Here is a 27,464-nt window from a genome sequence, read left to right as displayed (position 1 = left end):
TATAGGAAAATGTACTGGCTAATTGGAAGAAAATCACAATTATCAGTACATAATAAATTGCTATAAATTGGTATTATAAAAGCAAATACTGAAACCTATATGGATATACGGAGTTCAATTATGGGGATGTTCTGCAAAAAGTAACATAAGCAAAATACAAATTTTTCATAACAAAATCCTGAGAGGTATTGTGGGCGCACCGGAATACTATAGGACTGATTACTTACACCGAGACCTAAAAGATACCCACACTCAGTCAAGAAATGAAGAGAATTGCAAGGGGGCATCAGGAAAGACTCCATTCTCATGAGAATATTGAAGTATTGCAAGTTTTGGATACCACCAGAGCAGGACAAGGACTCAAAAGAATCAAACCATCTGATCTTGTATAGTGTTGTGTAGTTAGGTGCATATAATAAAAAATACAGCAGTGACATGTATAAACATTATTTCACCAGAGACTGAGATTGGGCCGATGTGTCCTCCTAGTTTAAAACAAATTGTAGGTTATTCGGAAACGACTAGTAACAAAATAATAGCTAAATAATAAAAAGTAAACAATAATTTATATTAACCAAACTTATTTTACGTAAATAATTAGAAATATTTCTTCTACAAATTAGGCAACAATCATTTTAAAATATTTAGTTATAAAGCATTATTGAAAAGAGAATATATCTCTACCTTACGTACAGAAATATAATAAATGAAAATAATATATATACTACAATATGCTTATAAGTTTAACAAAATATATGTACGTAAATATATATCTTTAAGTTATTTTAAAAGTGTTAAAGTTATGCTCCTCAAGACTCTATCAAATTTTCTTCCTTTTTTAGACGAAGCTTACATGAAGTTAGCACTGGAAACTATGGAAGAATTGGATTGGTGTTTGGATCAGCTGGAAACAATTCAGACACATCGTTCTGTGTCGGACATGGCTTCATTAAAGGTAAGTGATTTCTTCAAAAATCTTAAAATTAATAACTATTAATCAAATTAGTCATGTATAAACAATTATTACTGATAATGCCTTCAATTTTTTTTTAATTTTACTTCATTTTCCTTTAGGGTCAAATTAAATATGTTTCGTGTGATTTATTAGAAATTAAATATGATATTGAATTATTTGAATTATAAATCCGAATAATAAGTGAATAATAAGATAAACACATTTTCAGATATATTTTTCTAAAATCTGTAAATTAGGTAATATGATTCCAAAACAATTTTAAGATAATTTTTTCACTTTTTGTTTAATATTTGTTTATAATATTACGTTTTTCTGGCTAAATAAACTACATTTTCCCTCTTACACGGTTTTTTCTACTATTTTAATTCGCAGGTACAGTTTCAATTGAATAAGGGCCAGTAAAATATTTTAATATGAAATGGTTCGAATTGTAGATGGAATATTCTGATATTGATCTCTATTGTTCATTGAGATACGTATTTTGTACACTGCAGGATTTACAGGAACGTTTGACACAAAATTATACGAATAGTGTTTTATTCTTCATCCACACTCTCACTTTTTGGATATTTTTTTATAACATCTTTATTAGATACGCTTACTACAATTTTAATTTACAATTAATTTATTACTACTTTACCTATGTACTTGGATTAATTAACAAGCAAGACGAGTGCGAGTAAATACATCAATGTGTATTCCTCAGTTATAAAATTATAATAACTTATAACTCTAGTTTACACTAAAGGTATACACTTTATATAAGTTCGTATGGTTTGGTTCGCTTCAATCTTCTGATATCCTGCGCGCTGTCCAGCAGTTGTATTGCTTCCACGTTAGTATGATTTAATAATTTTCTTTCGTGTTTCAAGGCGAAATCTTGGATAACTTCGCAAATCCATTTCATTTCCAGGTCATCGTGCAGTTCTTCGTTGGTTACATAGGCATTGGTAATCAGTCGAAGAACCTTGTTTTGACAGCGTTGTATAACTGGTTGGTTTGAATTTTTAGTGCATCCCCATATTTGGTGGAAATTGGCTTTATAATTATATTATAGATCAACCTCTTTGATTTTAGATCAAGTTGAAAGTATCTTCCGACTAACCAGTATAATTGTTTTATTTTGGTTCTAATATTTTTTGCTTTTTGTCTAACGCGATGTTTCCAATTTAATCTATCGTCAAGATGGATTCCAAGGTATTTAGCTGATTCTGCTTGAGAAATCGGGCATCTATTGAGTCATATAATTAAGTTTTTATTATTTCGCCGCAATACAAAATTAATGTGGACAGATTTGGGGCTATTAAGTAAAATTTTCCAATCTTTCTTCCATTTGTAGATTTTGTTGATTGCCACTTGCACTTTTTCTATTGCCCTAGGCAGATATATATCTTTTTCCATAATAATTGTGTCGTCAGTAAAGGTTCCAAGAGGGGTTTCTTTTGGAATGTCAGCAGTGTAGAGCGGATACAGAAGAGGTCCTGGGACGTTACCTTGTGGAACTCTAGCCGAAATAGTTTTAAATGTCGAGAACGCCATTTCATGCGATACTCTAAATTTTCTTCCGAAAAGATATGACTCCAGCAATTGACAATAGTTGACAATTGACAGCGGTAACAATTTGCTCATTTTACAGATTAACCCCAAATGCCAAACCCGATCAAAAGCTTGTGAGTCATCCAGTAATATTGCAGGGCGGTATTTCTTTTCCTCAAACGCTCATTTAATCAGCAGTTACACTGTGCACTTAATCTATTATTGTATGGTGATTTCGAAAACCAAACTGGAAATCTGGTATTATTTAAGAAAATTTAATACGTTTAAATGTCAGTTTCTCAAATAGCTTTGATTGAATAACAAATAGCTTTGATATTGCAGGTAGTACCAGGTGCCTTCTTAGGATTGAGGTTATCAATTTCAGTAGCTTCCAATGAAGAAATTAGATTTAGATCTAAATCGGGTTGATAAAACTTTTTTGATATGATTAGTTATTTTATTTATTCAAATATCGTCACCATTTTTTTAAATGCTCCGTGTTTTTTCAATTATGTATTAATTTTACAACCCACCTAAAAAAAGTCAAATCGTATATGTACACTTAATATTTTTAATCCATTACATTTTTCAAATAAACTATAATCTGTTTGCATTCATTATATAATATAAGTTGATAAAGTTAATTACTAATCTGGAATATATAAAATGCATACTAATACAAGATACAACGGATATAAACTTAATTGAAAAGATAATGACCGAATACACAGGATATCAAAGATTATAGTTTATCCAGTGATATAACCTAATTTTTTCATTCATCGAATCTTAATTGAGAAAAATACGTCAATAAAATATTTATTGGTGGATTTTACAACCAGTCTTAACCGCCTTATGTCTTAATCGTGCAACATTTGGAAAATACATTAATTAAATTAGCTTCATCATGTCTTTATCAATTTTTTAGCTGATTTATTGCTGTTTTGTTAGTAGAAATTTATATGGCGCATTCTCTATGGATCTGTGCTATCGTAAAAAATTATTGAATATCATGTAAGCACATTGTAAATTGGAATTTTACGACCAATAACTTTTATATAATCAGTGGTGACGTTTTTCTTTGTGATCCAGAAATTCTAAAGAGGGTTTAAATTAATTTAGTTAAATTAATGCCAAAACGTTTCAATTACAGTTCTTTTCTTTTCTTCTTTATATGTTCCTTCCAGCGAAGTTTTGCATCAAGATTCATTTCGAGATATTTAGTTGTGGCTATATGGAATGATAGTATTATTTTATATTATTTGTGCTTATACGGTCTGGTTGTAGGTGAACTGCACATGCACAGATTTACTATCGTTAATTTTTGTTTTCGAAGGTTTTGTCCAATTATTTATATTGTCATTTGCCTGTTGTAATTTTCGTGTGGCTTCTTCATTATTGTCTCCGACAGCTATAATCGCAGTATCATCAGTGAATGTAGCCATCGTAATATTCTCTATTTGTGGTATATCACAAATGTAGGGTAGATAAAGCATTGGCCCCACTACACTTCCTTGTGGTCTATTAACTTCTTTTATTGTAGAGTAAGCTTCTTCTTGTTTGACTCCAAATATTCTGGTTGTCATGTACGATTTTAGTAATTTGGGTTGTTGTTTTGATAATATTTTCTGTAGTTTATGAACAAGGCCTTCATGCCAAATCTTATCGAAAACTTGGACTTCCTCTAAGAATATGGCTGAACATACTTTTTTACTTTCGTAGGCTTTTTCAATAACATCCGTTATTCTGTGGTCCTGGTCAATTGTTGAATGCTTGTTACTAAACCTCAAACTGGTGTGTTAATATTATGTCTTTCTCTCTAAAATTTGTTTTATTCTTTTCAACAAGATGGTAACTTTCCAGGTTTTGGGATCATTATAATTTCTGTCATCTTCCAAATATCTGGGACATGTTTTAATCTAAATGCTGTATTGATCAATTTGGTGAGTTTTGTAATTCCCTTTCTAGGTAGTTTTTGCATTAATTCTCCTGTTATTAAATCATAGCCTGGTGATTTCCTGGGATTAATATCAGTTTTAGTGAATTGCACATGAATTGCCAACTATAAGCATTATGGAAAGTCATGGAAATATTGAGATTTATAAGCAGTAAAATAATTTTCAGCAAATACGGAATCATACTTGTCTACGTAACGCTTATATTTAAATTACTTTTATATAAAAATACATAACTAACATGAAATCATTGAAAACGCGTAAAAAATATTTCGCAATATTATCAAGACCGTGTTTTATTAGCTTCCTTCATGTAGCATATAATTAAATGATCGAGTCTACGTAACCAGATTCATATCTCTCTAAAATAATGCGAAGCAACAACGTGTTTAAAATTACTGTACTGTAATCGTAAGCGAAATAAGTCATTTTGTACATAGATCACTGACATTATATAATTATATATTAGGCCTATAGGTTAGTTTTAGAGTTTTTTTTCACTTCAATATTTATTGTTATAGTTAAAAATCGGTAGAATGTATTTTTTTCAAAGTATTGTCCATCGATAGCCATTACTTTTTCCCACTTTTCAGACAATTTTTGGATTCCATCTCGAAAATACAATGTATCTTTTGAGGCTATCTACGAATCGACCTATTTTTGTATCTTTATAAAATGTTAAACGCTGCTCAGACAGATCACGACACAAGGAGCAAGAGCTGCAAAATTTGGAGGCTCATATGGAACTTCGCACAATAATGTTTCCGTAACATTATCTTGGGTGTCAAAATCACCACATTTAAAACACCGATACGATTCATTCGGTACAAATTCAGACATATTAAATGCGTTCGAAATATTTTTTGTTCACATTTCTACGAAATAATATATACTGAAAAGTGAAGTCTGCCACAGTAACACCAACTGTTCCAACTCTTAAAATCCTTTAAAATTTATTTATGAGAAAAAAGAAACGTAACACAAGCATTACGTAACATTACTGTAGTAAATTGATAAAAATCATACAGTCTTGGGCCGAAACAAAGAGATTAGCAAGATAAACGTTCGAAAGAGCCGAATTTTAGTTTTGATTGTAATACTTTCTCTTTTCTTCCACAAGCACCATCTTAGAAACGCAAAAATCCTTGCTGTTCATCCTAATCGGCTTGCTGAAATAATCAGCAGTACATGACATTTTCTTCTTCTATATCCCGAATGCTTGGCATCTTTATTTTCTCTAACTTGATCCAATTTACAACAGCAGGCAATTTGTCGGTTAACAATATTTCTTATCCTTCATTAATTATCAAACCATATGGCTCTTTAGAAGCCGTCATCAGATCTCTCAAGAAGTTTTTAACATCATATTAAACGTCATATCTGGTTTTTAAAACATTTCGTATATTTGTATCAACTATTATATTGAAAAACAATGGCAAACATATATCAAAACTTAACAAATACATATTCTTATATTAGGTAGTCTCAAACAAGACAATAGCATCCACTCAGCGTCCTAATTAATTTAGTTTTCTAAAAGCGTTTGTAATAAAAAGGCCACGGAAAAAAATTTCGATTATTAATGCTCTAATACTAATCAATATTGAACAGCGCTTATTTGGATTAAATATGATGCTATTTGCCAATTAACTGATGTTTTTCTATCAGCTTTGACCTCCTCATTAAAAGTGTATTATTTTCTTACAAAATGAATGGTGAAGGAGGTTCATAACTATTAAATGTTTTTTAATAATATATGTTCACGTATCACAGCAAGACCGAGTTCTGAAATAGTTACCCGAGTCAAAATAATCTACATATAACTTAAAATATAAATTGTAATACATGGTCCCCAAGTTTTATTGCTATCTGTATTTGTTTGGCTACTGCTATTTTTAATTCCTCCAAACCAACTGAATTGATAGACATTTTATTAAAAAAAACATATATTACCTTGTCAGACATATGATAATATTGATTGAAACAGGTTTCATTAAAAGAGCATCTCGGTCTAGAGATGTAGATGCTATAACCCATCAATGAATATATACAGAGCCATCATCAAGCTAATATATATCTCGAATATACATGATTCAACTATGGGGCACACCAAGCAACACCACTATTAAAATATTAGAAATATTCTGGAGCAAATCATCAAGGAACATGCCCAATATTTCTCAAAGCTCTAATCAAATTCTCAAAATTTGTCACATCTCTCAAAGCATCTATTTAGACCTAAATGTCAGAACAGTGAAGCAGGATATAAATCAGAATAGCATAAAACATCAGAAGAGACTAGCAACAGATTTACATAGAACATCAACATATTCACTTAGAGGGCTTGGAGCAGCGCTCACAGATGGTGGCTCCGTATTAAAAAGAAATAATAATATATCAAACAATTTAGCTAAGTCAGACAACACAGTGGTTTATTGTTTTGAGACACCAATCTAACAATTTTATAGGATTTTAATTATATCTAAATGAGAAGCTAGATACAATATTTATTTGCTATACAAATCAGTTGTCGAGCGGTTCAGACTGCCTCCAAGGTAATTTTATCTATATTTAATGCATCCTAGAGACATAAAATTAACATTAAACAAATAATTAAAAGGAGAAAAATAAGCGCCGGATTATCTATTAATAAACTACGTGCAACGAATATTATAGCTGAGGTCATTGAAAGTAAAACATTGCCAAATTGTAAACCTTTCTCAGGGAAAATTTATTGCAAACTATTAACGACGCCGTTAACTTCTGACCTCTGTTGTTAAAAACATTGGCGATGGGTCAACGCGAAAATATACAAGTGACAGTCGACATCTGTAACCTTTTCGAAAAATAAAATGTACAGGTCACTTTTATTTCAATAATAATCGTTGTTAGTCAAAATTAATTTCAGAAATAGTCAGTAAAATTGGATATAAATAACATTTGATGTATATATATTTTTTTAATGTATGTTGGCGGATTTCTCCGTCAATTATGGACCGATTTTCAAAATTCTTTATATATTTATTTATATATATTTTACCAACCATGGGTTTATCTGGCCTAACGTTTAACGTGGGCTCCGAACTACGGTCCTCAGGTCCTTAAAAATAATCCCAGAAGACATCCGGTCTTACCCAGTCTGGTTACTGGCGTGACTGGGATTATTTTTCTTGTCGGATTTTACACTCTTGCCTAGGACAATCACAAATTTTAAACAATCACAAACATAAATCTATGACCATGTCCCAACAGGATTTGAACCCTCAACTATCGCAACAGTAGGAGGACCGACACTGTGCCACCAAGCCGGCTAAAATTCTTTTTTTTATTCGTTAGAATGCACTTGGATGGAGGAAGGGGGAAAATTAATCGAGGGGAAAACCTTAAATTACAATTATCAAAGGCACGTACAACGTTTTCACATATTTTTTATCTAAAATAATCAAATATTTGGTTATAATCTTATTTCTGAGCTGATATGACGGAAAATCGGAAGTCGTTGAGTGCAAAAACCGTTCAGTTTGCTTTTTAAGAACTAATTATATCATATGAGAAGTCGTAGAAACATGGTAGGCAACTATTTCTATGGTGTAATAGTTAGAAGGTTAAGCTCACACGCGGGGGGTTGCGGATTCAACATGGAATTTGGTGGAACATTTGTCAAATCATCTATGCTAGGTAGCAGTGGCTGAATCATTCCTTATTTTCAATCATTGTTTTTTTAATATTAATTTTTCTCATACGGGCTTTACTTTTACTTGGGCTATCCATTGTAATCACTACATAGTATAAAACAAAGTCGCCTTTTCTGTCCTATGTGCCTATGTGCGCTTAAATATTTAAAACTACGCAACGGATTTTGATGCGGTTTTTTTCAATAGATAGAGTGATTCAAGAGGAAGGTTTATGTGTATAATACATGCATAATATACTAAGGCAACATTGCTAATTTTAGAGGTTTCTAACGTGATGTCGTAAATTAACCTATTTTTTTAGGCTTATTTAGCAATTAGCAAAAACGCTGCCTAACCCTACGAGTTAGATCAAATTAATGTACTACAGTATTGTACACCATAAAAAGGTCTACAAAAAAGTCCGCGATGGTATATGTTTATCTTTTAGGGATAACCCACATTAACCATTTTTATTGTTTACTTTTTACGTGAGAAAATGGCTTATTTACGAAGCTATTTTAAGCAATACGGCATTAATCCTTATCGAATTAAGTACCTTAAATACAGTGTGCAATTAATATAGATCAATATGGTTCCTTACAGCATGTAAATTAAACAAATATTTTCGGAGATATTACAAATTTAAAATTTGCGTTTAAAAATGTGTAATGTAATAAAAATTGTATGAATTTAGATATTCCAAAGATAGCAGGAAATCTTCATAGTAAGTATAGGGGAAGAGGAATTCTTTTACTCCAAATTTAATGCGTGCAGGCCAAGGGCAGTAATGAATGAACCAAAAATACTGGATCGATTTTAATCATGTTTTCTTTGAGTGACATAGGCATATATATTTTATGCCCGTGCAAAGTCGGAGTGGGCCGCTATGTTTTTATATACAACGTTCATATTTTTTCTGTAGTGTGTTTAATTTAGTATCAGCATTGCACCCGTACGAAACCGGGGCGGGTCGCTAGTACCTAATAAAATAACTGCGTAATTTATTGAGTAAATATCTAACACTAAAAGGAGATAAGTATATTTTAAAAATATTTTGACAAAAAAAAATTGAACCGACTTAACGAAAAATAAACGAGGAACAAAACAAATATAATTTAATATAACTGTTTGGGCATGGTACTGACTTCAGACTGATTTTTATTTAGTTATTACAATGATTATTATGTACATATTTTATTTTAAAACGTTTTTTTTGTGAAAAAATATTTTTCATGTTTTTTGATGTTTTTCATGTTTCATGTCACCATAGTCTGCGCTCGAGGAGAGAGTCTACTTCTATGTACACTGTTGCTGGTGGTGTAGAATATCGAATATTCATCACTAAAACTAGCTTCATTTGGCGACCGGCTGAAACTGTTCTGCTCTTGAACAGCCTTATTTTCCAGATCGTTTTCGATTATCTTAATCCATATCTTCTTGATAGATCTTCTTTGCAACGTCTTCCGTCCAAGAGGCCAATTTCATTACAGTCTATGATGAATTTGTTCCTTAACTATACACTGATGACTTGTCGCATCAACGAATCAACCATAGTAATCAACCATCATACCTTAGTGGTAGATATCAGTTTCGTAAAAAAACACATTTCCATTCTTATAACATTTTAAAGCAAAAAATGTTTTTAAACAAATCTCCTAAAATGACATTTTTCTTATCAACATAGATTAAATGGCGTAGTTGTCAAAGATTATGTTGGTCCAAAACCTAATGAAATGATGGACGTTTTGATCCATAAAAGTTATGAAACTTTTTTTTATTTTGCTGGAAAATTATTTTATTTTAATGTGAAGTGGTGAATTGTTAAATTGAAGGCACATAATTGATATTCAAGTCAGAATTGAACAATTTCAAGAATATTCATAACGTTTAAAGGTTCCCTTATAATTCACGCATCATAATTGAAAGCAAGACCAATTTCCGAAGAATTTGACCAAATCCAACTATATGGCTTCAACTATAAACTGTAAAACCGTTTTTCAAGTTTTTAATTTTTATTTTAAATATATACACGTAAATTCTAGTTTAGCTCGCTTTACGTGTATATATTATTATGTTGAAGACATTAATATGTTGCTATTAATTATGTTGTATGTCGTGGAATATTTTTTCGCAAAATGTAAAATATTCCGTTATTAGTTTTCTAATGTTTTAATAGTTAAATGAACCTAAAATCCATGCTTTCAGGTATAGAGGACTATACACAGAAAATGTTCAATAAAATTATGTCAAAGAGTAAATCGTTTAGGAAGAACTTGTAGGAATTTTCGTTTGGTCGGTCGACCGGAATGTGTGGCTGTCGGTGCGATTGTTTGTTAGAACAGTCAATACTATTTTGTGGAAGGAATTCGCACGGGAACTGAAAATACTGATTAAATAAAAACATGTTTAGTTTAACATTGAATGATACATGTGGTCGACGGGAGAATGGTCAGGATATTAGGTTAGGTAAAGAATGTACGCTAGCGCTGTGAAAGTTGTAGTGTTACAAGGGGGTAGAGAAAAAGAGAGCGAGACGTCGTCGTGGTAGTCTTTTATAGCCGGGAAGCTCATGGAACCAATCTACCAGCATTTCCAACCTTTGAACTTGGTGTTGGTGAATACATGGTGGCCTAAATGACGGTCGCTACAAATTAAAAAAAGTTTAAGACAGCGTAACTCGCATTTTCGAAGCTCGTAGTGCAAAATATTTAACTTATTTATTTAATAACATATTTCAATATTTTCAGTATCAATAGTGATAAAGTTTATAGTATTCAAAATTTCAATTATTCATGTCCAGCTGTGCATATATTTTGAATTATTGAATTAAAAATGTCTTTAAATATTTATGTCTAAATGAGTTTCCCAAAGGGATCCAAACACAGGTAGTTACAAAAATCGCATAAAACTCCGAATATAACTTTCGATGTTAAAAACCTCTTGAAGAACTTATTTTTGAGGGTTAAAACTTTCAAAATATGCCAAAAATCTTTGAAATCCTTTCTAAATCATAACACTCCCAGAATAAATGAAAGAAGCATATATTAAATTAATAAAATTGTTTTGAATCGACTGACTCCCAAATTAAATCAGTTACCCTCACCAAAGGAGGATACTAATCGATAACTAATGCTAAATTTTATTATTTAAAACATCATCCACAGCGAACACCTGTCGAAATATAACCTTATATTATTGGACATTTTATATGAACACCAAATATATATGGATATTGCTACTTGGGAAAATTCGGCGTATCAAAGCAAATGAGATAAAATCTACCCATGTGATTGTGTGTCTTTCTTTGTAGAAGAACTTGTCCCTCAGTAAAATTGAATAATTATGAACTTCCGCAAGCAAACAATATTAAATATCTGGGAATGTATATTGATCGACGTTTGACATGGAAAAAACATATAACAAAACGTAAACAGCTTGGGCTCAAACTAAACCAAGTGTATTGGCTGATAGGGCATAAATCTAAATTATTATTAGATAAGAAGGTTTTGCTGTATAAGTCAATACTTAGGCCCATTTGGACCTATAGCATTGAACTTTGGGGTACTACTGCCAATCTAACATAGCTATCCTCCAGAGGTTCCAGAATAATGTATTGCGAGTCATCGTCGATGCCCCATATTACGTCTCCAACAAACTGATAAAGTGTTAGTGCGAAGTAGTCTGAAAGACTATTAGTGCATCCGAACACACTCGCCAAACAGTTAAATGTGCGCAATGACAGTGTAATGCGTAGTCTCAAATGCAAACTACCATACGAACTGATTAATATGCACATGAGAATGAGATTTAATAATCTCTAGAATAAGTTAGAATAATCTTTAGAATAGGTAAGGATAGACTTTAGAATAAGTTAAGGATGAGGAAAACCATTGCTGACACTTATATATTAACCCTCTATATTCCTAACTTGAGTGAAACCCCTATTATTTTGAATTAATTTCTAAAAAAGTAAATGCTGACACAAATTTCCTTACTAGAAAGATTCAAACTGAATTAAACTTTCGACGGTTTCTTTAAACGAAAGACGTACTTTAAACAAACCAATTGTTTCCATTCATCAAGCGAGTCCCGATCATTTAGCCATGAAATAAATTTCTATTAACTTTCTTTTTCCTTTTTCTTTCTTTTTTACCTGAGAATGTATATAATTCTGCAAATGAAGCCAACTCTCAACCGTTATATAATTAACATATTTCTCAAACAGTTGTTAAACGAGCTAGTTAACAATTACTGTACAATTAACCTAGTATGAGATATATATTTATATGAAAAGATTTAATTAAATTATAAACGTGCGATTCTAGAGAAACAGACAATAGAAATGTTACCATTTTTTTTGTTCTATGTGAATGGTCTGACGCTACATACATCTTTAGAATCTATGTGAAAGTTAACCTAATTTTGAGTGATTTTAGTGAAAACTGCGATGCTGAAATATGATAATCTTAATTTTTGTTTGAGTTCAATGTCATGCCAAGAATGTAGTCAGGATAACTATAACATTAAACATACTAAAACGGCTTTTTTGTCAAATTTTACATGCCGAACATAGAACCTTTTTTGTAACACGTACCATTTTGGTTAGTTATAATAAATTAAAGTACTATAAATAAATAAAGATAATATGAAAATTTTAAATCATATTTATTTATTTATATTATAAATTAAAAAAATAGTAATATATATTTACAAATAGGCAATGAATCAAAATAGCTCAAGTTTAAGTGTTCAATAGAAAAAATGAGCCACATATTCTGAAATAAACTAAGGAAATATTAACTTTTCCTCTTGCGAACAGTAGAATCCTCTTTCAATACAAATCCAACAGTAATTTGCTAACATTTTTAGCATTCCATCTTCCTTGATACCGCTCTTCTATCTGTTTTATGTCCTAGTGAAAGCGTTCACCTTCTTCGTCATTCACCAGTCCAAGATTAAGGGGGAGAAATCGAAACGTAATCTGCACCCCAACGTTTTAAATTTTTGTAACAGGTTATTCGCTAAAACCTCGCCATACTTTCTTAAGAGATAAACAAACCGCTAACTCTTTCGCGGTAAAATTTTCATCGAATTTGTTGTTTTCTTATTTATAGATTCAGCAAAAATGCCTTCTTTTAATTCAGCATCACTTAATTTAGAGAAAATAGTTTTCAAATACAAAAATCAATTACAATTTTTATTCATGGCATTGTTAAAATGTTTCATCAAATCAAGTTTTATATGTAAGGGTGGAAGAATCACATTTTCTTGTGGAATAAGATATTTAACGCTTTATTTACCACATACAAAGTCTTTTCTTTTTGGTCAAACTTTAACTTCATAGTGGCTTATGATGCCTCTACCGTCCCTCAAACAGAGAAAACAATAATATTTTCAGCAACAACTATATATATACTATATATTTGTACTCTTTGTATTTGATTATATCTAAAATTAGTTCCATGTTTTCATACGTTTATTTTAAAATCACTGAATATGCAATAGGTATGGAAGTTTATGAACTACTATTGTGGAGTAATAGAGCTATTAAGCGTAAATAGTATTCACACTATTACTAAGCAACGTGACGTGTTAGACAACTATATTAATAAACAGTGCTTCTAACCATGGAATAAGGAATTAGAATAGAGATAAAACGCTGTCTCTCAAAACTAATATACCTAATACCATCAAATATAGGAAATAAAAATGGAAACATAGCGATCACTGTGCTGACAGCTGATCGTAAATCTTGAATTAACGTCAGATCAGTTACATTTTAAAACTTCTGATAAACAATAATAAAAATACTAGACTAAAAACAGCAACTGAACCTGGGGTTATCTAAACTATGTGCATTCTTATTTATATTAACGCATTTACGAAGAAATACAATGACGCAAATATTGGTCAGTTATTATCCAATCAATGTAAACATAAATACGTATGTTGATAGCGCGGAATTTTTTTCTTAAAGAGCCGATATTTTATATAATGAGATGGTATTTCATTCTCCTTTAGCTTCAATATTCTTCTCTCTCTAAAGAGAACATTCATTAAATATAAATGTTTTCTATATTTGCTTATATATATATATATATATATATATATATATATATATATATATATAAACATATAGAAATCATTACTAATGAATATTGTATTGTATCAATTCTTACTTTAATTAATCTTAGATATACTTGACGACAAATTATTTTTTCTTGTGTAATTAAATCTTTCCTTCATAACAGTTTCAACAGTTTCTAAGTTTTCATACATTTCTCTAATCTCCATTTTCACAGTTCACTAACATATATACATCAGATATGTTTAATATAATGCTAATGCTATTAATAGTATTTGCATCATCGTACCAGCAAGACGAGTGTGTCTACTTAATCTAAAATTAGGTTTAAACACTTACACACTACGCAAGTTCGTGTAGTTTGAGTTCTTCTATCTTCTGATTTCCTACGTGTCATCCCACAGCTGTATTACTTCTACGTTGCTATGATTTAGCGTCCTAATTTGATGTTTTAAGGCAAAATCTTGGATCACTTGATATATCCATTTGATTTCGAGGTCATCGTTCAATTTTTATTGTTGTATTACTAATTGGTTTGATGTTTTAGTGAAACCCTACATTTTTAATAACCAACTTCTTTAATTTTAAGTCAAATTGGGAGTTTCTTCCAATTAACCGGTACAGTTCCTTTTTTTTGGCTCTTATCAGCTTTGATTTATGTCTAACATGTTTTTAGCTATTATCTTCATAACCTTACATTATTTAGGGACCTTTATAACTCACATATTATATTTTTAGCTCCAGGAAACTTATATTGTTGAATTATTCGTCTTCTTTATATAAATATCTCGCAAGACAATTCCTGTTTACGTTTTTAATTTTTAATTCTTATTGAATTCTATTATAATATATTTGAAAAATTGTGTATTTTATTATGTTGAAGAATTAAAATTATAATAGTTATAGTTAATGTATTGTTATCATAGTTTATGTGAATAAAACCTACGTATAATTGCTAAATAACATCATATTTTCAGTTTCATATTTTCTAGAGATTAAAAAGTAATCCTGAATTACTATGATGTTAGTTTATTATTATTTAATATAACCGAGAAACTACTGAAAATAATATAACTAAGATATAAAAATATAATTAACTATTATTTATATTTTCATTTAAAATACAAAGCGCGTATTAAATTTTAATATACTTGACCTAGTTTAGTCACTAATAATCACTATGAGCTAATAATTTGAGACATACAGGCAATTTTTCCAGTTTATTAAAAAGTAGCGCAGGTATTAACAATTATTTTAATTTATTTGAGGTAAAAACATATCTCATGACTGTAAGTTAATTTAATACGTTTAGATTTATAAGCACGGACTAATATTAGTTGTCTGAATAAGGTTTTAAGGTTTATAAGTATAAATAGCATTACATGTACAAATTGAAATCCGTCATTTGGCATGTCAAAGCAACACAGTTCATCATCATTACACTGAAGAATTAGTCATAGCTTGATATAGATCTAAGCAAGTATAGATGATTAGATTTGAGCTTTCATTTTGAATAATACTACAGGTGAAACGGGTAAAATGACAACAGTGATATATGGCGACGATTGCATTGGATAAATAACGTACAGGGAGGAGTAGTTACTGGGTTCCAAGGCCTCAGAACAAGTTATTTGAACATAGACGACAAAGAGCGCGGCATAGCAGTAAAGCAGTTTGAACTAATCAACTATGATTGTGACTATGTGGTTGGGTCCTCAGTGAATAACACTGCGGGGTTAAATCAATTCTAATATAAATCGAACATCTTATCTAGAAGTCTTTCTCCTCACAGCATTCAGTGCAATGGACGAATAGCAATGATGCTTAACAACAATTTCAGTCTATAATAATCAATAGCAATGACGGACAATCATAATACATAAAAGTAATAGACAACAACTGATAGCAATCATAAACTATACTAGGATGAAGTATGGCATGTGCACATGGTACGAAGAAAGGGTAATTTGCGACCTATCAACTTTTGCCATAATACTAGTGGAGGAATGTTCGTCGGGTCGGTCAGTCGGTCGAAATGTGTGGCTGCTGCTGCGATTATTTGTCAGAACACTCACTACTATTTTTGGAAGGAATTTGCACGAGAACTGAAAAACACTGGTTGAAGCAATACTGTTTATTTTAATATTAAATTACACATGTGGTCGACGGGAGAATTGACAGGATATTAGGTTAGGTAGAGGAAGTACGGTAGCGCTGTGGAAGTGGTACAATTACAAGGGGACGGAGGAAAGAGAAGAGAGCGAGATGTCGTCGTGATGGTCTTTTATAACCTAGAACTGCATGGTACCTATCCACCGGCGTTGCCAACCTTTGTACTTGTTGATGAATTCGTGGTGGCCTAAAGGGTCGTGGCGATCGCCACACTAGCAATAATGGACATGAAATGAGCTAAAGGATACTAGGATTGGTAGCTAACTAGGGTAAACCCAAAATCTTAAATAATCAACGCTCAACTCACTTCTCTTACCTTCGACTATGATGAACCTGTAAAACGTACAAGAGAAACGGCCAAAGGTAAACAAGATAACTGCGTTGCCACCTACAGTCCACCAGAACTACTTACAAATAAAGTAGATAAAGATAATTAGATTACCAGATAAATAAATAAATTACCCAGCGTCCGTAGAATTAAAACATCACATATAGTAATAACAGCTCTAGGGATAGGGTTGTTGGTACCGCCTAGTTCACTTTACATTGTGGTTCAAACCTTTCAAAAAAAAACATAAATAACTTAAAATGAAGAATAGCTCAAATATCTAATTACCAGATGGCATCGAAAGTACCATAGATATTCGGAACGATTTATGATTCTGCCTAAATGGCATATGTCTTTGTGTTTTAAGAAAAAAATATATCAAGGAAATATAAACTAACTCTTACAATGAATGTGTAGCGACCTTGAGCCATGTCAGCAGGAATTTTACATCGTGGAATAACGGTCTACAAAATACCCAGAAATATAATCCAAGATGTTGAACACGGGCGGGGTGCCAGCAGCACCAACTAGAACCCGATAACGAATAGGTGGCGGCAACCCCGAGAGGTTTATCTGGGATGTGATTGAAGGGTATTTCGATTCATTCAATGTTTAACCATCGTTTGGTTTAGACGTGCTACCATCGACTGCCCAAGCCTCGTCTCCAGGTAACACCGCAGCCATCCGTTTTATCTAATTGTATTTTTCACTCACTACTATTTTTGGAAGGAATTTGTACGGGAACTAAAAACACTGGTTGAATCAAAGTTGTTTATTTTAACTTACGATTGATACATGTGGTCGATGGGAGAATTGACAGGATATTAGGTTAAGTAGAGGAAGTACGGTAGCGGTGTGGAAGTGGTACTGTTACTAGAGAACGGTGAAAAGAAAAGAGAGCGAGACGTCGTCGTGATGGTCTTTTATACCCTGGAACTGCATGGTACCAATCCACCGGCGTTGCCAACCTTTGTAGTTGTTGATGGTGAATTAGTGGTGGCCTAAAGGGTCGTGGCGGTCGCCACACAATAAATAACGGTCACATAATGTAAACACCACTGTTTCATTTCGTTTTACCTCCATTCACCGAGCCACATCATTTACCCCAAAAATGTATAAACATGGAAATGCATGCATGTACTATATGGTGCTTATTTGAAAACCTCCCATTAACGAAAGTTGACACAATATAATAATACACTGACTCTGATACTTTAACAAGGAAATGTAGGTAATTAACTAATCTATTGTGTTTTTGAATCAAATCTGACGTAAATGTTAAAATTTGTTAAATATTCAACATTAATATTAACAGCTTTTTTAACATTATTACAAAAATTAGTCGTCTTATATTAATTTATATAATTTAAGATCAAGGTTAATTATACATTAATCTATCGATGCTATTCTAAACGACACATGCTATCACTGTGGAATGAAGTGATCACCGATTTCGGCGACTATCAACTTAATTAACCCAATCAAGTGTCTGTATCGGATCTTACAGCCGGTTCATTCCAAAAATAATAAACAAGAAACACACGCCAAATCGTTTTATGTGATATGGCGATTAATTTTTTCACTCGCGAATAGACCACAGACATATATGTTTTGATTAATTAGGACATTGCCACAGACACGTCTCTAAGAACACGTATTATTACTAGTATTTATCACAATCTCTGTTGGATTAAATTCTTATTAAAAATATTAAGATATTATTAAATGACTCACTTAGTGGATGAATGTTTTGGCTCGGGTGGTGATTGATTGATGTAATATTGAAGAATTTCGAGATTTGTTTTTAAATCTTACATTTTTCATATAATGAATCATATACTTATACATTTTATAAGGCTGCACGTCTAATGATGTCACCTCCAAACCTTTTTATATCTACCTTATTAATTATATAATTCAAGAGACACATGCTAAAGCTACATAAGAATGCAATGTTTAGTAAACTTTTGAAAAACAACCGCACACTGATCGATTGATATAGTGCTATATCCGTCCTATACGCCTGAATAAAAAAGATCATTAACTGAGTTGAGAGCAGTCAGTGAAGGACATTCAAAGTGACCAAAAGGCCAAACATCAACTGGCAGGGCTATAGTCTCCGTATGTTTTGGAATACATATAAACTCTCTTTGATTGAGCACCTTGTAAAAAGCAAAACCATTAATAGTAAATATCATATGGTATAGTTTAATCAGCTCAGTGAAGAACTTTGGCATCCGATTGTTGCGTTTTTTTCCACGCTTTGGAGCGGGTTCATCATGTGCAGTCCACTCAGATGACTGTCGATGGGACTTCGGAGTGAAATGATGGAGCCATGTTTCATCCATTGTCACATATCGACGAAAAAACCTGGGTTTATTACGCTTGATCATCTTCAAACACTGCTCCGAATCATCAACTTGGCGTTGTTTTTGGTCAAAAGTGAGTTTGCGCGGCGCCCACTTTGCACAGACCTTTCTCATACCCAAATATTCGTGAATGATATGATGTACGTGTTCAGTTGATATCTTCAGAGTGTCTGCTATTTCATTCAATTTCAATTTACTGTTATTCAGAATCATTTTGTGGATTTTGTTAATGTTTTCGTCCGTAACAACTTCTTTTGGGCGTCCACTGCGTTCACCGTTTTCGGTGCTCATTTCACCACGTCTAAACTTAACATACCAATCCTTGATGGTTGATTTTCTTGGGGCAGATTTTGCGAAAACTCAGCATCCAGCCAAGTTTTTGCTTCCACTGTATTTTTTCCCTTCAAAAAGCAATATTATCAGCACGCGAAGTTCTGTTTTATCCATTTTTCACAATAACAAAAGTTGCTTTTGTTACTGAAAATGGTATAATTCGCAAACTAATGATTCGACAGCTGTCAAGTTTCTATACGAATCTTTTGAGGGTTAGGGCTAACTAAAAACGTATGTATTTAATTCTATTAGCGCCATCTATGTGTCAGGACAGTGACTTTTCAATTGATCTGTTATCTAGTAGTATCCATCGACCCTATCTTAGGCTCTGGTATAATAATATTTATGTATTAACACTACAGTTTTTCTATTAAATGCACCTCACTACAGTGAACTACACAAGATCAATCAATCAGTGACATACCTGTATCACAAAGCTGATATTAAATTAAATTATTTGAAATCGCTATTGACAGGTGCTGAAAATTATGAAAATATAATCGAAAATTTCAAATAGTGCATTTTGTTAATCTAAGGAATGAGATTGAGCGTTATTTACCTATACATATTCATGAACAAATAATTTTGTTCACCTTTATGGGGTCTAGACTATAGCAGTGTCATTACATAAAATGATAAACTTCAGCTTCATACAGATGAACCAACATATGCATGCTGGTTGAAAGGCCATGTCATCAATGTTCTCGATAACGTATGTGTGACATAGACATTTTGTTTTCAGTATAAGTTTAACTTATATCTATATCATATATATCATATATCAGATCTATATCATGAAGCTTTAATTTAATCACATCTAGTGTAAAAGTAAGCCTTGTTTGCTGTATCAAATATGAGTTTTTAAGAAAATTGTAATGAGTTAATATAGTTATGTGTTTCAGTTATTATAATTACAACTTTCATTTATTTGTTAACAAGGCATGGAGTACTTAGATGCAAATAATACTTTTGCAACGACAATAGTGATATTAAATGAAAATATGGTCGATTACATATAGTAAACCGAAGGTTATGACGTAGATTTTATGTTATTCCTGATATATTTAATGATAATAAATCAAATACATTTCTTATTTATTTATTTATTATTAATAGTGTTATTTATTTTAGACGGAACTTAATTTCAAGTTAGTTGCTAATGTACCGGTCTACCTCGACTGATTCTCATTAATAACGTCACATCCATTGGAATATCCATGAATGAAATTGTACAACCAATTACTACCATTGATTATGATATTTACTCCCTACTCTAGTCCTAGTCCAAGGTAGTCATATTATGGCCCCTTTGAAGGGTTATTTTTTAAGTTATTTTTAATTTTTCTAAATAAAATAAATAACGATATTGATATATGACAATGCAGAAGAGAATATCGTTTCCATTAAATTGAAATATCCTAAATGCGTTTCGCAGAAGCATATTATCCAAACGGTATGCAAATATGTCACATCTGCGACTATACAGAACTCGAACAAACATAATATCATATAACAACCTAATGCAGATGGTTCCTACAATTGGCGGCAAACATTTCAATTGCATTCGTTTAGAAGCAAGACTATAATTTATAATTCACACTAAATGTAGTATTTGCTGTGTAAATATACCGAATGCATGTATTGTTGCATACTCAATAAAAAGAAATTTTACCCTGATAGATACAGTTGGTGCTATTTTATTTTTTACCACCTACGGTTTACTGGACCTACTGTTGCAAGTCGACTCCGAACTACGGTCCTCGCAGTTAAGCGTACCGCCTAGCGAGTGACCAGCTTAGAAAAAATGCCAGAAGACATAAGGACTTACCCGGTCTGATTACCTACATACACTTTCGACCATGCCCCAGCAAGATTCGATTTTTCCTGTGCACCAAATTTTATCCAAAATATTATACGTAAAGGTTTCTTAATAAAAATAAATCAATAGGCGGACTTTATTTTTGGAAAAATGTATTTGATTGAACTTAGATTCTTAGACTTATCAAGCCAAGTTTTTGCTTCAACAGTATTTTTTCCCTTCAAAAAGTAATATTTTATCAACACGCGAAATTCTTTTTTTTCTCAATAACAAAAGTTGCTTCACTCAAAATGCTATAATTCACAAACTAATGATTGACAGCTGTCAAATTTATACACGCATCTTTTAAGGTAATCTTAGTAGCGTTATCTATGTGTCAGGCCGGAGACTTTGCAATTGACCTGTTATATTATAGAACAAAATACAATAAAATGAAATTAGGTTTTAAAAGTTTCTACTCATTGTTATAATACCATTAATTACCGTACATTTTATATATTTACCGTACAAGACAAAAACAAACAAGACATAACATTACAAATGACTTGGCAATTGCGTGCCTAATTTTTTTGTATATATCCAGCAATCTATACATATATTAATTTAAAATAATTAGACGTTGATAAACATTAAAGCTCACTTGTTTGTGCGTTTATTCTATTTATGGTATTCCAATTTCAATATAAATGGCAACCGATTTGTAAATACGTAAATATTTTATTTGCTTCAAATAACATAATGATAACCAACATAGAATTACTTCCATCTGCCATATTCATCACGTATTGTTTCGTTCGACTAACATTCGATAATATCGATTCAAAAGATATATAATTTTTTTAACCCGCAATCCTTGTACTCCATTAAATACTGGATACATTCGTAGCTGGCTTATATGCTTTGATTCTCGAAACTCACTCTAAACTATCGGTAATGTATTTGCTTCACATTTGCTAGTGGTGCTAATTATACAGTCTAGCTATATTTCGACAGCATCATATCCATCTGGATCCCCAGCCGCAGGGGCATACCTGGGGATAAACTGACTGATAACATCGCCAAAGATAACATACTATTATATGGGACTTTCTGAACAAAGAAAACAAGCTTTAGCTCATTAGGATGGAATTTTTTCTCCAACTGTCTCTTTAGAAAAAAGAGAAATAAAATTATAGAGACTCTTGATTAGCTCTGTATTCCGATTATAAAAAACCATTGTCCAAATCAGATATTTTAACAAAATGCAGAAACTATTATAATATCTAATTAACTATGAGAAAAGTCATGTCCCAAAATCTGCCGAAATTAAAGAATCGGTCTTTATTTTAAAACCTATTTTACCTTGTACATTTTAAGGTGACTTTTATCAATATTACATATTAAATTTTTTATTTTAATTTATTTATTTGTTTATCTAGATTTTTGTTTTGTTTCAGTTTTATTATGTCAGTTTTCTCAGTGATTTTATTTATTTATTTTTAAATTACCAATATTATTGGACGAATATTAATTAATTGTTACCTTACTGTTTTGGGCTTCTATCTCTTTTAGCTTTTGAGTTTTCTTTGATATTTCTTTGGAAGTAATCTTTTAAAATAATCTTAGTAGCACTGTCTATGTGTCAGGCCGGGGACTTTTCAATTGACCTGTTATATTAAAGAACAAAATATAATAAAATGAAATTAGGTTTTAAAAGTTTCTACTCATTGTTATAATACCATTAATTACCGTACATTTTATATATTTACCGTACAAGACAAAAACTAGACATAACATTGCAAATGACTTGGCAACTGCGTGCCTAATTTTTTTGTATATATCCAGCAATCTATACATATATTAATTTAAAATAATTAGACGTTGATAAACATTAAAGCTCACTTGTTTGTGCGTTTATTCTATTTACGGTATTCCAATTTAAATATAAATGGCAACCGATTTGTAAATACATAAATATTTTATTTGCTTCAAATAACATAATGATAACCAACATAGAATTACTTCAATCTGCCAGATTCATCACGCATTGTTTCTTTCGACTAACATTCGATAATATCGATTCAAAAGATATATAATTTCTTTAACCTGCATTCCTTGTACTCCATTAAATACTGGATACATTCGTAGCTGGCTTATATGCTTTGATTCTCGAAACTCACTCTAAACTATCGATAATGTATTTGGTTCACATTTGCTAGTGATGCTAATTATACAGTCTAGCTATATTTCGACAGCATCATATCCATCTGGATCCCCAGCCGCAGTGGCATACTTGGGGATGCACTGACTGATAACCTCTCCAAAGATAACATACTATTATATGGGACTTTCTGAACAAAGAAAACAAGCTTTATTATTAATTATTTTATTATTTTCTCCAACTGTCCCTTTAGAAAAAAGAGAAATAAAATTATAGAGACTCTTGATTAGCTCTGTATTCCGATTATAAAGAACCATTGTCCAAATCAGATATTTTAACAAAATGCAGAAACTATTATAATATCTAATCACTACATAGTATAAAACAAAGTCGCCTTTTCTGTCCCTATATCCCTATGTGCGCTTAAATCTTTAAAACTACGCAACGGATTTTGATGCGGTTTCTTTCAATAGATAGAGTGATTCAAGAGGAAGGTTTATATGTATAATACATGCATCATATACTAAGGCAACATTGCTAATTTTAGAGGTTTCTAACGTGATGTCGTAAATTAACCTATTTTTTTAAGCTTATTTAGCAATTAGCAAAAACGCTGCCTAACCCTACGAGTTAGATCAAATTAATGTACTACAGTATTGTACACCATAAAAAGGTCTACAAAAAAGTCCGCGATGGTATATGTTTATCTTTTAGGGAAAACCCACATTAACCAATTTTATTATTTACTTTTTACGTGAGAAAATGGCTTATTTACGAAGCTATTTTAAGCAATACGGCATTAATCCTTATCGAATTAAGTACCTTAAATACAGTGTGCAATTAATATAGATCAATATGGTTCCTTACAGCATGTAAATTAAACAAATATTTTCGGAGATATTACAAATTTAAAATTTGCGTTTAAAAATGTGTAATGTAATAAAAATTGTATGAATTTAGATATTCCAAAGATAGCAGGAAATCTTCATAGTAAGTATAGGGGAAGAGGAATTGTTTTACTCCAAATTTAATGCGTGCAGGCCAAGGGCAGTAATGAATGAACCAAAAATACTGGATCGATTTTAATCATGTTTTCTTTGAGTGACATAGGCATATATATTTTATGCCCGTGCAAAGTCGGAGCGGGCCGCTATGTTTTTATATACAACGTTCATATTTTTTCTGTAGTGTATTTAATTTAGTATCAGCATTGCACCCGTGCGAAGCCGGGGCTGGTCGCTAGTTAACTATAAGAAAAGTCATGTCCTAAAATCTGCCGAAATTAAAGAATCGGTCTTTATTTTAAAACCTATTTTACCTTGTACATTTTAAGGTGACTTTTATCAATATTACATATTAAATTTTTTATTTTAATTTATTTATTTGTTTATCTAGATTTTTGTTTTGTTTCAGTTTTATTATGTCAGTTTTCTCAGTGATTTTATTTATTTATTTTTAAATTACCAATATTATTGGACGAATATTAATTAATTGTTAGCTTTTGAGTTTTCGTTGATATTTCTTTGGAAGTATCACCTTTTTAAAATTAAATTTCAATATACGAAAAAACCGATAGTTTATTTGCACACTCTATATTTAAATATGTTGTAATTAGAGTAAAACTCGTTAATATAGATAAGATACTTAAATAATCATACGATATTATACGCAATAGATTATAGGTAAGTTATTGTATATAAGGATTTCAAGAAACATCTCACCACTGTTCATTATCTACTTTCTATAGAATATTTCTGATCGTTTATTACAAGTGACTTAAAGTGGTTACTGTTATAACAATTGAGGGTATTCATCAAATCGGATAACATATTATTCAGATAAATTTCCAATGACAATGACAAATTTCGCATGTAAACAATGAAGATAATGTTAGAAGGCTGTACGGACGGTACCGACTGTCACGGAGTGAGTACATCCGGATTAGAGTGATGTTGCGTAAAAGTGACATGTTCACTGGGCCAAGAAATTTCATCATATCAATTTTTAAAGAAATGTCTACGTAACGAAATCTTTTAGCACATTTATCAATTTGCTGTTGTTAATCTTAAACTGCATTTTCGGTTTTTTGAAATGCAGTAGACCCTCGTTAAGTGTAGTTCACATTATCGAAATGTTTACATTCACGAACGCAATGAAAGTAATTTAAATAATCAACTCTTATATATAAATATAACAAATTAACAAATAGTTTTTTATTTAGAAGAAAAATAATTTGCCATTTTAGTCTTAATGGGTAATTTACGAAGGACTAAAATATCTATGTATATTTCTTTTCTTTCAAACTAATTTAAAGCTTGGCTAAAAACTTGCAGAGCTTGCACTTCAATCATTATATTTTCAATGGTAACATCCTCTTATTATCACTCTATCTCTTATTCACTATATCTCTTATTATCAGGTGAATTAGTCTGTCTTCGATCACCATTGTTCCCTAATTACAATTAAGGGAACATCATTATTGGTACATAAAAAATAGTTTCAACATTTTTGATAAGAACTTAACTAAACTCTTAATTAAGAACATTCTAGGCCATATGCAAACTTAAGATAGGTTACCTTAGTGTACCTTAGTAATAATATTCAGATATGTTTTCAGGATTATTTGACAGGAGAGATGAAAGTATACATTTTTGGTAGAATGGTTTGGTAAATCTTATTATGATATATGATAAAAATTTTCCCAGTAACAGTAACAATGCTTTTATTGAAAGGTTCTCTTCTATTAAAATATATTGTACCTACAAATTAAATACACTTGTATCATTAAATTGTGAATAGAACATTGGGGATTACAAAATCATTGTCGTAACTGAGAGACAAATTTGGGAAACTACATCAACAATATACTGCTGGTAATCCAGGTAGTTTTAAAACTGTTATATTAGATAAGGATTATAAAGTTTTTAAATGAGTGTAGATCTTTTGCTTTCATTTTATCATTGACCTTATAGATTTATAGATTTTTTATTATCGATTTTTCAAACATGTTTTTTTCTGGTAATATTTTCCAGTAAAATCCATTTTCATCACGATGTGTGTTTGTTCTATTCTTATGTCTGCCTCTTTAATTGTTTTTATTAATTTTTCTTTGAATCTTTGTATTAATTCTGTTTGTGCTGATAAAAAACATGAGATCTGTTATATTAAAATCATCATTAATTAAAAATTAATACATTGTTATTCTCTATAATAAGAGATTTTGCTTACATTTCTAAGGTAGATCTAATTCAGTAAGTTCTGCTGCAAAGGACTAAATGCTGAAAGCTAAATATTCAGCTCACCTCATCTTCAAAAACCTAAAATTAATTAGTGGTAATAATAAATTCATAAAAATTAAAGAGTAATAATTGTTTAATAGTTTTAGTATTATATTTCCTGTACCAGTTTATTAAAGCAACAGTTCCGAACTATGAAGACACCTATGAAGAGCTTGAAGGTAACAGTACATCCTGCATTACTGATGTCTGTGATTACCTTAAGAAGACTAAAATCCAGTAGACCTAAATTCCAGTAGACTCGGTTAAAATATGTTTTCGCGACTTAAGAATTTAACAAATTTCAATTGTTTGCTACTAGAGACTTTCAACAGCTTCAGTTCACACTAGGTGGTATGTATATCCTGAACAGCAAGTTTACAAACAAAAAGTTTAGAGAGTGTTTCAATTCCAGTCTTCTTTCCAAATATTGGTAGTCTAAATCAACTCCAGAAAACTATCTTAGTGTATAATTTTAGTAACTTTGGAACGATTTGCGATTCAACAATGTCTTATTTCCTTCATGATTTGTTTCATTCTTGTTCATTGAATGCTTGATTGATGGAAGATTCCTTATTAATATAACAAATAATGAGATTTAGTTCACATGGAAGCCATAATTTTTAACAACTATTTACTACTAACTATAATTTACCACAGGGCTTTTATTGAAACTATTTAACCGACTTTTAAGTTTTATACTACATAGTTGTTGTTATCTCAATAACCATATAGAGAATAAATATGATGACGAGTAACATGACTATGACGCTTCATTAAATGTTTTGATGTTCCGAGAAAT

General features: G+C 31.2%; 1 protein-coding gene across 4 annotated transcripts in view; it reads left to right on the top strand.

Annotated features, from left to right (window-relative positions):
• The window catches only part of dnc (phosphodiesterase dunce), a 787,050-nt gene that overhangs the window by 456,549 nt on the left and 303,037 nt on the right, over positions 1–27,464 (top strand). For all 4 annotated transcript variants that reach the window (XM_076395536.1, XM_076395535.1, XM_076395537.1 and 1 more), the window contains one exon: positions 843–955. In XM_076395536.1, the coding sequence (XP_076251651.1) occupies positions 843–955 (113 nt within the window). The remainder of the gene's footprint in view (positions 1–842; positions 956–27,464) is intronic.

Source organism: Rhynchophorus ferrugineus, unplaced genomic scaffold (genome assembly GCF_030347505.1).
Source record: "Rhynchophorus ferrugineus isolate W39M unplaced genomic scaffold, kcgeb_rfMv2 rfM2, whole genome shotgun sequence".
In the NCBI taxonomy this organism is placed as follows: domain Eukaryota; kingdom Metazoa; phylum Arthropoda; class Insecta; order Coleoptera; family Curculionidae; genus Rhynchophorus; species Rhynchophorus ferrugineus.
This window is presented reverse-complemented; position numbering and strand designations above follow the sequence as displayed.